This window comes from Leuresthes tenuis, unplaced genomic scaffold (assembly GCF_036924035.1).
Source record: "Leuresthes tenuis unplaced genomic scaffold, fLeuTen1.0.hap1 SCAF_2, whole genome shotgun sequence".
In the NCBI taxonomy this organism is placed as follows: Eukaryota; Metazoa; Chordata; class Actinopteri; order Atheriniformes; family Atherinopsidae; genus Leuresthes; species Leuresthes tenuis.
The window spans coordinates 12782866-12801705 of record NW_027325356.1 but is presented as its reverse complement, the minus strand read 5'-3'; the positions used below and the strand labels follow the sequence as shown (position 1 = coordinate 12801705).

The 18840-nt window shown below is 40.0% G+C and overlaps 1 protein-coding gene across 3 annotated transcripts; it reads right to left on the bottom strand.

The window, feature by feature from the left end:
• Positions 1 to 8501: 8501 nt before the first annotated feature.
• ube2q1 (ubiquitin-conjugating enzyme E2Q family member 1) lies at positions 8502 to 18385 on the bottom strand. 3 transcript variants are annotated; one of them, XM_072380235.1, is made up of 14 exons: positions 18297 to 18385; positions 17686 to 17869; positions 17166 to 17270; positions 13972 to 14094; positions 13699 to 13752; positions 13240 to 13380; positions 12660 to 12744; positions 12246 to 12306; positions 12076 to 12166; positions 11922 to 11980; positions 11775 to 11823; positions 11582 to 11677; positions 10849 to 10915; positions 8502 to 9171 (listed from the first exon to the last, which is right to left on the bottom strand). In XM_072380235.1, exons 2-14 carry the CDS (start codon positions 17842 to 17844, stop codon positions 9140 to 9142), a joined length of 1122 nt encoding a protein of 373 aa, XP_072236336.1. In that variant the 5' UTR covers positions 17845 to 17869; positions 18297 to 18385; the 3' UTR covers positions 8502 to 9139. The 3 variants fall into 3 exon arrangements, with proteins under 3 accessions (XP_072236336.1, XP_072236334.1, XP_072236335.1); XM_072380233.1 differs by having other exon boundaries at positions 17960 to 18379; XM_072380234.1 differs by having other exon boundaries at positions 17686 to 18380.
• Positions 18386 to 18840: the final 455 nt, after the last annotated feature.

Genomic DNA, 18840 nt, shown 5'->3' with positions numbered 1-18840 from the left:
AATGGAAGAAACTAGTTAGTGAATATGAAATGTTTCTATAGATTAACCACTATATATCGCTGAAAGAAGGTTCCTGGTTGAATCTCAGCTTGGGCTTTTCTTTGTGGAGTTTGCATGTTCTCCCCTAGTCTAGTTAGAGTTTCTCAGCTAAGCTATCAGCCATGCTATCACTTTAAAACCTATATATCTATCGGGCAAAAATGAAGAAAATACAGTACAGTCATGTGTAATGTAATGCATACTTGTCAACTTTCTTTAGTAATAATGTACAAGGACTTTCCGATTAATGTCCACCAAATAAAATGTGATTATTCATAGTGTATGAGAAGGAGATTTAAAAAAATCCCCCGACTGCTGATGTCATTTGGGTGCCAGATACCCAGCTTTATTTTTTCTTAAAGTGCCATGTCACTGCAAACTACTCAGCTTTGTGCACCTGCGCTGTACACACTAAATATACAGTACTCTTAAATCTCAAACAATATAAGTAACCAGTACTCATAAAAATATGAACGCCACACTTATTTTCTTTTTCCCTCCAAAGTACCAGGTAGGCAACCAGTAATTTCAACAATACTTATGGTTTACTATAATCAGTGCTTCTGTTTCCTGTTTCTTCTTTCTTCCAAAATACCTTGTAGGTACCCTGTAATTTCTAAAGACTAGTTGTGTATTTAGTGTTCTAGTTGAAATCCTTGTTGTGTACAGCCAATCCTGGGCAGGTTTGAATGTGCACTTACCATGCCATGGAGGAATTTTGGAAAGAGCCAGCATCACACCACAGTGTATAAAAATGTTGTGCACTTACTCAGAGTGCTGAAGTTTGAGGAGTAACCATGTTCGGTGGATTGATTTTATGGAGCTACACAGAGATAGAGAGTAAAGGACCATAGCAAACACCCGTCTCATTTTTTTACCTGGCAGTTTTGCAAACTTTTCCTGGAGACAGCCATTGCTAACAGATACACTGATACCCTGCCGCAACAGCTGGATTGAGACTCTTCCTCCCCTAATGGCCACCTCACATTGAATCAGTATCTCGGCTGAATCCTCGGCAGGACATACCCGCCACGAGAAAGTAGGTAGTGTGACTTTTCAATGTTGACGATTTAGTCCCCAGCTTGAAAGCAGCCAAAATATATCTGCTGTTCATTTAAGCAGTGTGGCTCAGTTAAAACAAGCTTTCTGTTTGTGTGGTAGAGTTGTTCATTTGAACTGATCTGAGATCTGTCAGTCAGCTTCCTCAGGCAAACATGTCCTCAACGACTCAGAGCTGAGAGCACTGCTCATTTCCTCATAATTCAGAAATCTGATTATATACGTTCGGTGATTGTTTTAATTGTTGTTGTTTGGTAGGCATGATTAATGGCATTTTTTCTGTTATGAAAAATCCTGGTTTGGCTTAAAAAGCTGCCTTTCAGTTTACTATTCATTCCTCAAAAAGCATCTCCATGTGGCACGGCGGGAGTCAAACCAAGCTCTTTTGGCTGGGAATAGTGTGAATATATAGGTATTTATTGTTTCTTGACATGCAAAGTAGCAGTGGTTTACTCTGGTGGCCAAGCAGTTTTTGCTGAATCAAATAAACTGTCTCCCTTTACAAGTTTGCCTCAACACTGTGCAAATACAAATAACTGTATTTGCACAGTTATTTGCTCTGTATTTTCAAAAGTTTGCTGTTGATTCTCACGGGAAGACCTGCATTCCTCTGTACCCCTCTGAGTGTATCTGGCAAGAATTCATTCCACACATACATGAAATTATTCTGTTGCCACAATAGTCTCCACACAGACAATCATTCACAGCCAATCAAAAATACTATTTCTTAATCATGTGTGGTCTTAGTAGACTGTCCTATTCCTCAGCTACAATTTGAACTTTACTATCTGGTTCAACGTATATGTGGCCCGTATATGTGTTAAACAACATAAGCAATTTCAACCAGTTTTTTGATCAACCAGTGGCAACACATGAGCGGTGGAGACTTGAAAGCCGGTGAGGTAATGATGTGTGTTGGTGACACCTTTCTTGTTTCCCAGATGATCTGTAACATCGGGTCATTGTGGGGCTGGCTGCTTCTTCTCTCATAGACAGACATCATTACTGCAGCTCTGCGCCAGTGTTCTCAGTTTACTCTAACAAGGTTCACACAGACCACTATAACATTTCTGCCTGTCTATTAACACCAGAAAGCCCCAGCTGTCTGTAAAAACATATTGTTTCGTTCCTGTATTTCTGCACTGTTCAGTGCATCTTTGGGACAATTACTCAGCAGGAACAGATTACTTTAATTAAATGAATCTTAAAAAAACTGCAGTTTGTATTTTTTTTTCTAACCTGAAGTATCTCTGCTGAGGTGAGAAAACTCCCACGTGCAAGAAAGCGACATATTGTGCATATATGTTTACCGTCTGTTTCTGAGTTTAAAAGCTAAAAAGCTTTACACATTATCAACAGATGAGTGAGATTTTGGTACATTAGAATTGCATTGAGATCCTTTTTTATCATACATAACTGAGATGTAAACGACAAGCATGTTTCCTCCACAGGTGGTTAAGAGTTTAGGTTTTACGTTAGTTCAGAATCTTTTCTTTCATCTTTAAATGCTCACGCCTTTACCCTTAAAGTGTAGCTAATTGTGCAAGATTCTGTTGCTTCTGGACAGAGCCAGGTTTGCTTTTCTCTATATTCTAGTCTGCTTGTTAAAAAGCCAAGCTAAAAGCTAGCTTACTGTTGCCTTTTACTTGATATGAAAACTGTTTTCTGAATATTTTTTTTGTGGAACTGAAATCAGTGAGAAAGAAATCTTTTCTCCATTCAGCACATACAAACGACCAGGGTCAATTTCACACATCTGCTCATTAATCCATTATGTGGCATCTGACCCATCACTCAGGCAAGGCAAAAGGCTAAAATCCTCACGACTCCTCTGATACATTCAGTCTGAATCTGTATATACACTTTAGTATGTTACTGTGGAAGCCAGAGCAGTGAGGGTCAAGCTCTAATGGACGCAGCCGTTCAGCCGCTGGCTATCAAGCAACCCCAGCTGATTTTGAATGCGGCCCACCACGTGGTGTGCTTTTGCTCCGGGTGAAAGAAGTAAAAAGTCAGCTTTTCCTTTCTTTTCCGTGTGGACACGTGCACGTTAACCACAGAGATGCACAGCCACTTTCCTCCAGGCCCAAAGCCTTATTGGTCTCCTCACAGTGCCGTGTGTGGCAAGCGGCAGACTTAACAAACTGTTTGGCGCAAACTGGATATTAAGGCCAGATAACCAAAGCCACACATGAACAAAAATAATGATTGCAATTAGCCTTTCATTTGTGAACCGCTGGGATCCACTTATCACTCTCATCGTTGTGATTCAATGTGAAGTTATTTACACCTTGAAAAATTGCGTTCTGGTTCAAGGTTTGAGGGATTTCTAATATCTATATTCATCCAGGACTGAGAGAAATTGATCAGCTATTTATCACAAACCTGACATCTAAGAGAGGTGTGCTTGCCAACCACACAACGATATCTGACTCTAAACACGCTGACGGGAGAATATGAGGGATCCAGGTCCATATAGGACTGCATCCCATAGTTCTCACTGAAAGGAATTACCTATTTGTTCATTCATTCAACCTTAAAGAAGAACAGGAGTCATTGTTATAATGAAGCACCTACTATTGACTAATGTAACAAGCCTGCAGAGCATCTTGATTTTGTGAGGTAGCGAGAAAAAGAAAAAAAGTACAAAACCTGAAGTTACAAGAGTGCTCCAGTACCATCTAGTGGTGTGATACAGCACACACAGACATAGATGAAAAATAAATAAGAGTATTTAGAAACGTACACACAATCTTTACTCAAATACAAATAGTTTTCTGATTTTTATTTTCTTTACTTTATTTATTTTCTACATAAGAAGAGACAGTGATTAGACTTATTCGCTCAGGTAGACAGTGGGATCTACAGACATTGTTTGAGGGGAGTTGAGGTGAAGGAAGAAGACAGGGGCACAGGGTGAAAAAAAAGCATCGAGATTTTGGGAAAAGATAAAGCTGTTTATCATACCTACAGTGGTTATTTCAAGCATAAAAGAAAGTCAAATCTCAAAGCACATGGTGAAAGGTATTATTGAACTGCTATTGTTTATTCAGGAGTACGCCTCTGACCATTATCAGAGGGAGGTTCTTAATTACATTTATGCTGAGACTTGAGATACTTCACTTCATAAATAGCAAACAGCCTTGACAGATACATATCACCACCGATTTAAGCACCTGGGAAGATCGTGACGTGCGAGAGCCGCACCAAGATCGTGAAAGTGGTTGTGTTAACGTAGGAATAACAGGACTCTCCAGATAAAAATGTGCTGGCATTGAGACACTGATATGGTGCGATCACCTGCAGCCAAATGTGCAGCTGTTCACAGAAGTGTCCTCTGAACTTGCCAGTATGGTTTGCAATCACCACAAGGGTTTTCTAACTTTAGCTTTTTGATGTTTGCTACCACAGGACTGTTTCCCATGTAATGCTTCATAGTTGCAGTGGCTATTTTAAGGCTGCTTAGCCTTTGGTAATCTTCCAAATCATCAAACATAACTTAACTGTGCTTCATCTAACATCACCTACTGCATTCACTTGCACTCAGGCATAATCAAGCTCAATATTTCTGAATGTTTTAATTTGATTGTCTAGTAAAAATAGTAAAAGTAAAAGTACCTTTTAACTAACTGAAGCTCACATCATACTGTAATTTGAAGAATATCAAATATATTATGTAAAAAAGAATCACAGACACAAAGCATGCAGTTAACTTAAGACCAAGAATTACTCATCTATCTACAGTTTTGTCGGCTTCTCTCCCATCCATGTCACTAGTTCTTGGCTCTTCCTGTGCCAGACATTACGTTCAAGATATCCTGTCATTATGTCTGTTGTGTGCTGATGAAATCTATTCATCTTATCCAGCCCAACATGTAATCCAGACATAAGTCCCAGAGAAGGTGGTCAAAGTCAGCGCCATCCGAAGACAAACAAAACGCGAGCAGAGGAAGTCTACCCAATGATTCGTGTGCTCACACTTGTCTTTATATGTCACAAACATTTTCTTGAGATTTAAGGAAAATAAATAATAATTCAGTATTCTTTGTTCTATCAATGACTGACAGCGATCTTTGGCCAAAACCACGATACGACCACCACGGTGAGGTTCTTGTGCTGGAATTAAGTGTTTTTATTTCTTGAATCATAACACTTGAAACCAGAATGTTCTAAACTCTGAAAAATGACCTGACTTCAGTTTCAAATTCATTTTTACTCCTCGGAGTTCGGATTTTTTGTCGCTTGCTAATTTAAGGTCATAAATGATGAAAAATAGCCCGTTTGTCTTTTTTTTTTTTTGGTTTCTCCTTAACTAGTTCAAGCATCAAGATTAATATACGATTATTTTTAGGTCCTATATTGACCTAATCCCTTGAGTGATTCACAAACTTTCAAATAGATGTTTGTATGGAAGCTCAGGCAACCACACAGTTACAGACGACACTGAATTATTATAAATTCAATCGAATCAGGTAATCTGACAAATGATCTGCCTCTATCGCTTTACAACATTTAATTAAAAGAATGATTTGAGCAATACAGGCACAATTGCTTACATTAATAAACACGAGCTGCGATTTCGTTTTGTAAAAGTACGAACAAATTCTTACAAGTTGAGCTGTAGTCGTCTGCCTCTGCTGGAAAATATAATAAGTGTGTCAAAACACCTGGAAGAGCAAAACACATCTATCGCAGCTCAGGAGCTATAAAGCGGTTCATTTATGGTTGGAAGTATGAACCTTTAGTCTAACAACTCAAAGGTAGCATTTGAATTTTACTTCTCTGTACACAGAAGCCCAAACAGTTGGCTTCTCCGTATTATCTGGGGCTCAATCTTTTGGATCACTTAACTCTGGCAATTTTCTCAATGAATTATATTAATGAGAGCAGAACCCCTAGTTATTTCATAAAAGTCTTTATTCATAAACTTGATGCAAGTTTACAAATTACATTGTCAAAATCACCCTTGCAATGGAAAAAAAAAAAAAAGAAAAAAAAGAAAAGAAAAAAAGGAAACCAAACCAAAGCATGCTTACAGTGCATAACTTTATAACCCGGCCACCGCAGTTAATGAAGCAAGGTAACAAACCCAGAATAGTTCAGTTCTCTGGCCAATGTGTTACTCGTCTAAGCTGAGAAGTTCTTGTTAGTCAGACATGTGTTGATGTAAGAGAAGTTGTTCAGTGTACAAGACTCAAGTACACCCATTTCTCCAGAGATCAGCTTCATGACGCAGGATAACAATGGTTCTGATGGCACCCAAATCTCAGCCGCTGCTTTTCTTGGGAACCATCCTGGCTTCTTTAAAAGATAATTCAAGCTCCATTGTCGAGTCTGTGTCAAGTCATGAAAAGATGGATTTATCTAGCCTTTCTAGCCACCAAACACAACCACTCTGTCTCCCAGAGTTTGTTTTTTTTTTTATTTTGGGGGGGGGATACCCACTGATATACTGACATGCAAAATACAGCAATATCAAAGAAAAATTGTAGCTGTGCTCTGAACTCCTCATCAAGCGCAGATTAATCCGAGGATTGGGAGCCATCTCTGCTCCACATATCCAATCATTCAAAAACACTCAATTAGTAATCCTTAGCCTAAGTAACGATGTGTGTGGGATGCGACAGCAAAACACATCACAATGCCGACAGGTAAAAACGAGGGCGTAATTTTAAAAGGAGGAGAGAACACACAAAAAAAAAGAAAAAAATATTGAGACATTCAGTCTTTGCCATTTGTAATGATACTCTGAACCAATCCTTTGCAAAGAAGAGTGTGCAGTATGTATTCCTGAGTTTGCTTCTCCAGAGAATGCACGGGTGGGCTCAACAATGTGACCAGAATGAGGTGATTAGTACATTACCAATGCACATCACAACAGCTAACAACCATGCCAATGATTCGTAATATGTCCGATTTAAAAAAAAAAGAAAGAAAGAAAAGGATCATCCGTTTTATTCTGCAAGTCTAAACAAATGTCAGATGTGCTGAACGGGAACACGTTTGTTTAAATTAATCCATCCATTGGGACTGAGGTTATTATCACCCTGGGATTTCAAAAATCAACTCCAAAATGAGGACTGACTGTATGAAATGGCATAACCAAGCCTTATACCCCGGTTATCAGGACAATATACTTCAAAAGACGCAAAGAAGCCACACAACAGAACACCCACAACAAACGTGGAACTGCATTAATTGGAATGCTCCACACAGTTTTCTGCATATTATTCACATTACATCAAAGCCTCAGCATGCTGAGGGGTACAGCAGTGCTGAGAGTGGTCATGAATAGTAACCAGAGAAGTGGTAATGGGAACAGCTGAGTCTTTCCTGTGGTAAATCTGAACAAATATTTATTAAACCTGAACAAATATTCTGGAAACGGAACAGACTCCAGTTGACTCCCAGGTGTGAGGCTAGAAGGTATGTGGTGGAGACTATTGCTGTGAACATGTAACTGTGGCTGCATTTTAAAGCAGCCTCGAGTTTTAAGGAAAAGTCAAAAGGTAAAGGTCACTTTTTTTCCCCCCCAGACAGCTGAATTGGGCTGGTAGTCAGGATGCTAACCAACTTCAAGAACTAAGCAGGTGACGACAAACTTTTTTTAAATTTTTTTTTCATAATACCGCGTCCCCGCTGCATAGTCTTACTGAGGTTTATGTAGTTTAAGTGGGTTAGATATGAATAGCCAAACCTTTGATATGCCACCAACAGCTGTCTGTCATTATTGTTATAGCAACTGTTGGTATGATGTGCCATCAAATGAAGGGTGGGAGGGGGGGGGTGGCATGGTCACTGTTACCAAAAACATTAGGATTACAAAAAAAAAAATAAAAAAAGAGGAGAGAAATGAACAAAACTGCAGTAGTCATTAAGCTTACATAAGAATATGGTGCACTTTTGTTTTCTTCTAATACTTCAAGATAATCCATGAAGCGACTTTTTTTTTTCTTTTTTTCTTTAGTCTAAACAGGTCTTCAGAAGTTGCAGTGCCCCAACCATTAATAGTCAAGTGTATATAGCAATACGGTCTCTGCCCAGCCAAAGACCTCGACAAGGTTACATTATAAACAATTAAATCCATTTGCAGAAATACAAATATACATGTTTACAGCGGAGTTAAAATCAACAACATAACAGTGTGATCCAATCCATACATGCCCCTGCTTTGCCTGATCATGCTTGTTCTGCTGTCAGACCGACCACACATCAAACCTCTCCCACAGAGAGTTGTCCAGCTCCGGTTTGGGATGACGGTGGAGAGCTCCAAGTTTGAAAGTCAGCAGCATGCTGTTCTTAATCATGGCATCTCCCTTCATCCTCCTTCCAGGTCAGGGCCTTAAGCTTTAAAAGATAAGAGGTATGAAAGCAACTAGCCTCTGAAGTTTTTTTTTTTCCCTCACCCCCTTCTCAAAGGAGGGGTCTTGGTATTAAAAAGATGATGCATGAGCGCAATATTACAGAGGCCATCCCAGGAGAGAAAGGGCAGCGTTCTGTCCCCACCACCAGCTTTTTCTAAATGTTCATCCCAGCTACCACAGCATCATATCAGGAAATGTTGCGTGCCAGTCTCAGATCCAGTGTGTGGCCAGAGAAGCAGAGTCTGGCACCTGGAGTGTCAGACTGCCACTGCAGGAGGATAAAGCCATGCCGCACCTTTCAACTCAAAGCCACAAAGTAACCTCGGCATGCTTGATGCCAAAACCAAAGGGTGAGACTGCATGATATCTAGACCACCAACTTTCGGGGTATGGGATCAATGTTGCCGTCAGAGAGAGGAAAAAAAATAAAAAAAAACCCTGCATCACACAACAGATGTACAGTGAGACGAGTGTCCCGTTTTAGGCTGGGGTGAACGCATCTGTGTCCATGTGCTCGCTTTTGGGTGGTCAATGTATGAGGAATTTGGTCTGGAGCTCAAACTGTCATGTAGGAAACAAAATAACTCGCAGGATAAAAAAAACAAAACAAAATTGGTCTCAAAGAAAAGAAAAATCTAAGACATGTGGTCCCAGCGCAGGAAAGGCAACAGTCTGTATTAGCCGTCCTCCTTGGGGGGTGTGTACCAGCCTTGAAGAGAAGCACAGAGAGCACAGTGAGTACAGGGTAACGGGACAATGAAACCAAATCCATTTGAACATGTGCATCATTTTCTGCCTCATTGGCTTGTGTCTGCATTTCCAACCAGCTCTGATTAGTCCAACAATCAAGACACAGCATGCCACAAAGTGCTGAACGGTTTGCACTCAGGACACATGGTTCAGCAGGGCTTTCAGCTCTCATTTTAGTTGCAATTAAATGCAGCTCTATGCAGCCCGACAGGGGTAGATACAACTTACATAAAGCCGTCAGCAGCTTTATTTTTAAAACACACGGTCATGCTTGAATGAGGTCACGGACAACAAGAAATTTTCTTCTTATTGCACATTTTCCCCCCAACAGAATATAAATCTAACTTTACCGAAAGGACTAATCAGAGGTGCTGATCAGCTCTGTTTTTATTCGAAGAGAGGAAAGGTGAGCTGAACGGTTACATCACTTAGCATCTTTCCGCTTTATGGGCACTTCGCATCTATGTGAGATCGTTTAAAAGGAGAAACTTTATGCTTATCCGATGATGTCAGCAAACAAGCAGTGGGGAGATGTCACCGAGTGAGAAGAACGTCAGGGTTGAAAAAACAACTTGGAGCCCACAGGAAGATATTTTATTGTTATTGCCTCAGTATAATTCATGCCCAAAATGTGGAGAGCTGTAAACACTCCATTTGACCGTTTTTAACTCTGATTCTTATTTCATGAAGTGTCACTTGTTTAATACTATAACAACAGCCGTAATTCGAGTGTCAAACTGTTTCCAATACTCAAGTGCAGCGGTCTACGAGTGGACTTCTCCTCATGTCCACATCGAATACCTGACAAACAAGGTGAAAAATCACAACCATTCACTTCATATGGAGAAAAGGTGCCGCGTCTGTGAAATGGTGAAGGTCCGGCGATCAAAGGTTCGGGATCATCACTGTTTGATGGCATTTCAATGATGGCACTATTCAGCCATGTTTGACAAATGGAAAGCAAGACAAGTCATCTAAATAGTACAAAGACCTGACTGCATCAGTTACAGTACGCATCTCGTAGCAGTTAAGCACCCCGATTATGTTCCAAAAACACCAGCTATACAGAATGCCAGTTAATAACCTCCTTTTCTCATTTATGTCATGTATGTGGACTGCTCACAGAGCAGCTGCTACAATGATTGAAACATGTTAGTGAAACATACTTCAGTGTTTTCATGGATCCAAAAGGTGAGGGAAAACTAACTGGAATTAAAGCTTGCTGTATTGTGCTGCTTGTGACTGGACAGTGCACGGGCTGCAGGTGCATCCGGTAAGATGAAACGTGCTACGGCTCATCTGCTCCCTCAATGTTTCCCACATTTTACATGTTGAGGTAGGGATTAAAGTCCAGATGACATTACAGCCAAAGTGATATTGACATCAAAGTTTGAATTGTAAACAATTGCTGTTAAATCACTTGCACAGTATACAGTCTGCAACATGTTGCCTTTATAGATCCTGTTAGTATAAACCCCAAAGACACCAGTTACATAAATGTAGTGTAATCCTGTGGACTACATGCTTATAAATCCAAGCACCAACATACCTCCGCTTTGATGTAAAGGGGAGATTTGGTTTCAGTAAACAAGGTCATTAATGCAGTCTGTATGAAACCGGAGACGGAGACACTCACCGTTCTTTTCATGGATCTGAACCAGGGATTTGTATGACTGCTGTGCTCTGGCAAGATTGTACTGGTTCTGCATCACAAAGTTCAAATGAAAACAACTTCAGTGTTTGCATCGCAGCATCGGGTTAGGGTGACAGAACAGAAAGAGAGACCGTGGTCTTCTATGGATTGTTGATTTTTTTTTTTTAAAAAGATTTGGAAAGATACATTCATCACACTCCCAACATTCTCATCCGCTCAGGAGTAAAGTTAGAAAAAATACTGTGACTGAACCCATCATATGTAGCTTCTGTTTAGCTGTTTAATATAATTCTCTAAAGTTACTGGAGTTTCAAAGAACTTTAGAGTATAAATATTGTCAGGCTGAGCAATTGACCCTTCAACACAGGACCTGACACTGGGCTGTCTAAAGTCTTGACCTGCGCACACGCTGGTTTACTCCAGGTCACTGGCTTTATATAGCAACAATAAGCTGCACCTGTGACACAAATCTTTCAATCATTGTTTTTTCTTATTTTCTTTAACTTCTGAACATAAAGGAGAAAAGCCCCATTAAATATAGATTTATGAAAAAAAGTAAGTGAAAACTAAGGTGCTGCCAATAGGAAAAAAGGAAGAATGGTTACAAATATAGCACATAGCTAAATTTGGCAGCAGAAAACCAACAGATGGTCCAGATAATTTATCATGCAAAGCAAACGATGTCACAACTTGAAACAACATCATCCTCACTTACTTTATTGGCTCCGAACTGCACTCTGGCTTTTCCTTTGACTAAAGTGGCATTGATCTGCATGATGACAGACTCAATGGAATAGGCACTGCTCCAACCCTGCAATCATGAAACCCAAGGACATGAAGAGCAGGTTTCTTTTTCTTTCTTTTTTTTTTTTAATGTGAACAGATACTAAATAATGCACTCAACACACCTGCTTGGTGAGAAGTTCCATGCACAGGGCGCCTCCTCCAAGAACATAACTGCAGCAAGAGAAAAAAACAACAACACTTAATTGTAACATGAACTGTGCTTCATGGTGGTAACTCGTGATAGAAGAAACTTCAGCAAATGTACAAACCCTCCAGAAAGCACTGGTGACACAACCCGGACGAACGGTGGATCGAAGGGGAAATTATCCTGCGCGGACAACCAGCAAAGATGCTTCTTAAACAGTCTTCAAAGACGACAAAATTCTAGTTCACTTACATTCATGCAAAGTCACTTTTACTCACTTTATATGAGAAGTTTAGTAATATGTAATCCATTCCTTCCTTTTCCTTTAAGACTTGTAAATCACTGTGTAACGGGCTATCCGGATCCACCCTGTTGGCCAATAAACAGTGCAGTCAGTCCGTGTTTATGCTGACACGAGGAGAAAAAGGCAGCAACACACGATACTCACGTCCTCAGTTTGACGTGCCACTCATACAGGCTGTCGTTAAGCAGCTCCACCGAGTAGATGCCTGAAAAGGAAATGCGTTTCATGAGGCTTCGGCAACATGTCCCACTGCAGTCAATGTATCAAGATGAGTGATTTATTCTCGTTTTTCATCCCCTTCTAAAAAGTAACACAATGAGGAAAAGCACATTACGCTTTTCAGGAGAACAAATCCTCTCATAACACCACATAACAGCAAGTTAGAACAGTCAGTATGCCTGAGGTTCTACAAAACTAAACCCGATACGAAGCCCTTTCTCCTGACCATGCATGCTGCAAGCTGCAATGCTTCCTTGATGTTAAGCAGTGCTCATCTGTCATAACTACGGGAGATAATCTATTACGGTATGTTGGATTTGTGCAGTGTAATGTGCATACCTGTCTTGTAACTCTGAGACCTATAGATCTCTCTAAGCTCCTTCATCAGGCGGTCAGAAGCTTGCACTGAACCCGACACGGCTCCCTGCAAAATTATACATGCAAAAAAATAAAAAATAAATAAACAACTGTAACAACAAAGACAAAGAACACGGTGCTTTGGAATTTACCGCCGAGGAAAACCTGTCATTTGTACTTCATCTGGGCTGACATCAAAGACACAGTTTCGTCTGTCTCGATGTTAATATTTAGATCAATGCAGCCCTTGAGAGAATGTTTCAAAAGATCCTCAAAATATATATATATATATTTTTTTTAAAGTCAAACAAGTGTATGACAAGTATGCAATATTGATTTCACAGCGATAATAATATATTTCTCTATTTTTGACACCTTTCAGATCCTGAGTCAGCTGCACAGCTGAGTCACTGAACAGGATTATGGAAAAATCTCATCCCTTTCAAAGTGGAAATACAATATCTTTCATGTTTTTGCTGCCTGGAGAGGCACACACCAAAACTAACTTGACAATAGGCTGTATACAGGTGACAAATCTCAGGTATAATTCACATAGACATACATTCAAGTGGTCTTGTCTCTGGTTCTTTCGGATCTTCTCCAGGATTGCCAGATTCTCCTTCTCGATGCCATCGTCCTCGGATTTCTTGCCATCCACGGGCTCCTCTTCTTTCATTTCATAGTGGTCCAGGTCTTCGATGTCCTGATCAATGATATTTTTAAAAATGCATGATTGGCGAGCAGTAAAAAAAAGAATAAAACTAAATAAAACAAAGAAATGCATATCAGTGATTGTACAAATGTACTGTTGCATCGTTATAATGAAATAAAGTGAAGAACTAACAACAGGAGCAGGAGGGAGGATGGAGGGCTAATGCTCCCACAACTACATTGCATTAAAAATATCCACCACCTAAAACACTCCTCATAAAAATATGTGATTAAGATGACAGCAAAAATACTGAAACCTGTATCATCACAAGTCATACTATTAAAAATACAATCAAAGATGATAACTTACCTCTCCCATCTCCTCCTCCTCCTCTTCTTCAGATGTGACCTCCTCTGTTCCATGCTACAAACACAGACAAAACCCCGTTTAATAACCAAGGCTCTCTATAAATCAGACTGATGTTTCGTAACCATCTCAAGTAGTTTAGAAAAGCAAGTAAATGTCCTATTTCAAATGAGCATCTCACAACCAACAAAAGTGATCAAACAGTGGACAACAGTCAAACTGTACGGTCGCTGGGCGGCATTTCCCCAACACGAACCGACTCGCACACACACTTGCCTTACGGTCTTGTCCCACAGGACCTGCAGGCAGAGGCTGGTCCAGCATCTCCACATCAGGATGTTGTGGAAGGTTGTACAGTCGACAAAGGTCACAAATGAGTTTTTTCAACTGCTGCAAAAGCTGGAGGGAGAAGAGCACAACGATGAAGGGACACAGACTTACATTAGATTAACTATTTAAGTTTGCAAATGCAACTTATGACCGATGTCTTCTGGCAGAAAAGTCCATGTGTGTGTGTGTGTGTGTATATTCTGTTTGAATGGGCAGGACTTTTTTTCTTCTTTCAAATCACATGTTCATGGAAGCAAATGGGGTGATCCATGACTGTGCCAGGTTGAAGATAAGGAATGACTTCCTCTTCAGAAGGTGTGTTACAAATAATTCAAACTGAAGATGAGGGATGTTGCAAAATTGTGCAATCTGTTCAAGTAGCAATAAATTCAGAGCAAGGTACTCCCTTATGACGACTATTACAACATAAAGATATAAACATACAACTCACTAGAAGTGCTGCAAACAAATGTGGGGAAACTAAAATGTTTGTACTCCCAAAGAAAGAGATGGGTGTTAATCATTAACCGATGAACATGGGATGCAACATATGTGCATCTCCCTTTCAGACCTGGAGCCACTCTCCAGGCTTTTTACCCATCACCTTGAGTGTTGCATTAAAATTGTTACTTTCAAGACCTATTATACAAATCTTTTCTTTCAAAATATTGATTAACACTATACCAAAAAATGTAGCCTCTAAAATTAATTAAATTTCATATTTATTGCTTTATCAGAGGATGAGAAATAAATGTTTTAGTTGGGAGCAACAATTTTGTCAAACTGTTCAGAAACCCTGCGGTTATAGGAAGCTGTTTTCAACCTATGTTTGGGTCTTACAACCTTTCCCTGAACAGCACCCCAAATCTGATTGGGTTAAACTGCCAGGAGAGTGTTCTGCCTTTTGCAAATCTGGTGCAGTTCAAATAAGGCAGACCACTAAAACATCTGTGCAACAGAAACAAGCAGACTGATCTTATCGATTCACAAAAGTCGAGGTTTGCTCTAAACTAACGCTCATCTTTAACAATGCTGTAATCTGAAATAACTGAAATTCATGCACAAACATAAATAATAATAATAATAAACCCAGACAACATTTCCTTATAACACACATTTTGAGTTGTATCAGGAAGTAAGTAGGCTAACAGATCCCAGGATTTCTACACATAACTGGGATTTCAGAAGGAGCTGCCTGTCGCAGACATCTGGGGTCTCGTGTATAAAAGGCCGAGCAGCTTTCCAACTAGAAGCGGGCATAGTCACATAATCTGAAAAGTATCTACGCCAAGACAAACTGGATCCCGCACACATTTCCTTTCACAGTTTTAGAACTGCAGTAAATGCAGTCAGCTCAGAGAGGTGCACGGATGCTGAAATCTAAAAAAATAAATAAATTAAAGTCTTCAAGAAAAGGATGACTGTGCAGAGTGTGGCTGACACAGGTCGGCGTGCAGGAAACCTACAGACACGGTGGCTGTAATTTTACTGCTAATTTACAATTAAAGAAAATCTACATCACTCACAATAGGTAGGCTGGACACAGCAACACAATGTAATGATAATCAGTGTCACACATTCTGAAGCGGAAACTAGGAAGTCCAAAGAGCAAGCACCACGGGTCCATCCGACTCAAGCAGACTCGCAGATTTAAGAGAGGGACCATCAGAGAGCACCCAGAGTCTCCACGGCAGCTGACTGTTTGCTCCTGCAGAGACCAGCTGTGCACCAAACCCCGACTGTGTAGACACAGTCTGGTCGGGTCCTCACAAGCACTGGAGTCACAGAACGAAATTGATGAAAACATTTGCCATGACTTACAGAGGACTGATAGATTATTTTTTCATTTTTTCTACCTTTGTGTTATAACCTAATGACAATGAATAGCAGCTGTATTCACCAGGGGTTTTCCTTTCTGGAGAGATTGATCTGTACGCCTCGGCAACTGGGCAGTCCCTGACGTAATTTCGTCCAAATCACAACAACAGAGTTGTCCAGTTTACTGACGATCGTGGTTGTGGCAATGTAAGAAAGCCTGTCAGTTGTGGGAAATTATATCCAGATGGTTTTCAGTAATAACAGTTCAGGTTCTGGATAAAATTGCATTTGCCTCCAGTGCTAACTTAATGGTAATTTGTTAAAGATGATGCTAGGTGGGGTTTAGTTTCTGATGTTAATCTAATTCCTTATAGATTCAAAGATAGATTGTGTATCAGCTTATATAAATATGATTTTGAGATGTACAAGAGTCTGCAGGACATTCGTCGTTTTAACGACGGCTCAAGACTTTGTGCCGATGCCGGCTCATTCTCACCACCCTCATTTCAACACACACTGAACAATGCGTGGAAACTGGCTTCGATAATCCAACGTCATGGTCCTCTTGCCTACTGAAGATATGGTCGTCGGCACGTTCATCAAATGCCAAAATAAAGTTTCCAGATTTGAGCACAACGTGCAGGCTGTTTTGAAAGCCCTTGTAAAACATGGAATAATCTTGTAGTTCTGAATATCAAAGATATAGAACACTAAAAAGTCCAAACTCAAAAGTACAATGAACTCTTTCCAAAGTAGTGCAAGTCTTGCACTTCTGTGGTAGTCTGGACTAACCCCATAAAAGCCAACATTAAGTGTTTATCTGACTTCAGCAGACTGGAATTAGGTCTCAAAGATTTAAAGAAAATCTTCCTCGTGTAGCAGTCTGGTCAGTGCTGATTCAGTAAAGCACAATTAGGTATGTTAAGTTCAAAATGTGGTCTCCTTTTGCAGTCATATACCTCTTACTTTTGGCAGAGTATGAAAGTATTCAGGTCAAAGCTAAATCAGCTCTCACTTGACATAGGGACACATATAAAAAAGAGTCAGGTGAGCATTACAATTATCTGCTGGACTTCATTCTTGTTTACCATGAACCAACCAAAATAGCAGATTATTTGTTTGTTTGTTTGTTTTTTTACCTGAATTAAGCCCCCTGCCTGACTGTGAGATCCATACCATCTAGTGTATTTCCAATATCCAATCAATATTTAAGATGTCAAAGGTTTCCAGGTAAATATTTGCAGTGATAAATAACGCTGTCAGAAAACCTTTCCAAAGTGCCCATTAAAGAATCGCTAAATAACCAGGTATGGCTGACCTACCAGAGTGCTTCCTTTTCGCACATCTTCCAACCTCTCCAAAACTTGCGCCAAGCTCGGGTCATCAGAGTCCACAAACCATATCGGTGGCGTAGATGGATAAGACTCCTGAAGACAGCAGTAAACAACATAAAAAAGACAGTTGCAACAATATATTTGACAAACGCTCTTGTGTATTGCAGTACTAAACACACATTCAAAACATAAAAACAACATACGTAAAATCTGAGGTGACGACATTAGCATTCTGGACGCATCATTAGCCGAATGCTAGGATAGCTTCCAACACGTACAATGTCTAGTTGACCGAACGATACAATTGCCTGACAACAGTACTTAGCTCCCATTGACACTCGCTAACGAAACTACGCATCACCTGTCCCATGCAGCAGCAATTTGTACAATTGTAGAGGTAGACTGCTACCAGATTAGCAAATTGAGAGTCTAACTTTAGCTTGCTAACACCCAACAAGGGAAGTATATAACTAGCTACACCCCGGTACTTGTGTTTCTTTCTACTTACCGTTATATTACAGTGGATAATTAACAGCTTTTCCCCAGTTACATTAAACTGGCAGCTCAGTTCGTCAGGCTTCCAGTCAATTATCCTGAACCTTTCGTGGTTTGGATCAAAAATGGACTCCAAAAACTTCAGTTCGGCCTTCAGCCCCGACACCGACATCTTCCACGCATCTCCGGCTGGGCCGCTGGGGAGGGGGAGAAGTCGGAGAACTTAGCTTTTTAGCTAGCTCGGATAACAGCGTACATTTGACAACAAAACAGATGTTTAAAAGTACCGAGGAACAACTGGCTGTCCCGATAAATGTTGCCGATTTTCAGTGACAGCTAGAACCTTCGTCGGGTCAAATTTTAGAGCAACCGGATAGATTTGCTAAAGAAGTAGCTAACGTTAGCTAGCTTCTAGTTAGCGTATGAAAAAAAGCGCAGTGCTTAGCAAGCTGCTAGTGAGCTAGTCCGTTGTTGTTGTCTTTCCGTCTATTGTTGTTGACTGCCTATGATAGCAACATTTTTAAGGTCTCGCATTGTCCCGTGATCGTCTCCTCACAGTCCCATCGTACACTTCAATGACATTTAAGTGACTGGGAAACAAACATATAATTTTTACAATCTGACCTATAATCCGGCTATAAGGATAGTGTTTTTCATCCCAGTGCAACTGTAGCTGGCCTCTTATGGGGTTTAAAGATGGCGTTTGGCAATCTCCCCGTTCCCGCAGAATCCCAGCATTCAGTGCGTCCTCTGTTTATTTAGGGATAAGAAAATAAAGAAAAGTTTATGACAGTGGAACATGTCATTAAACATTTATAGCGGACAATGGTTTCATATTGAGTGTAATTTGCTTGCAAGAGAAAAGTAGTATTTTCCTGTCTTAGATTTAAAAACCCAGCCTTGAATACGGGATGATTTTCCAAATGATTTGAATGATTATCTAATGATAAAATAATTTTATTTGTAACATTTTGTCATATGAATAATACTTATATTTTCAAATTACAGTTATAATAAGTGAAACGTACTTTTACTCAAGTAGCCTACATTGATGAAATAGGCCTCTGTTATGAGTATTATCTTTTATGCAACACTTCAAAACTTTTATCGATGTACGCGGTGGAGGTCACTACATTTCTCATGGAAATATTACGCAGTACTCACCAAC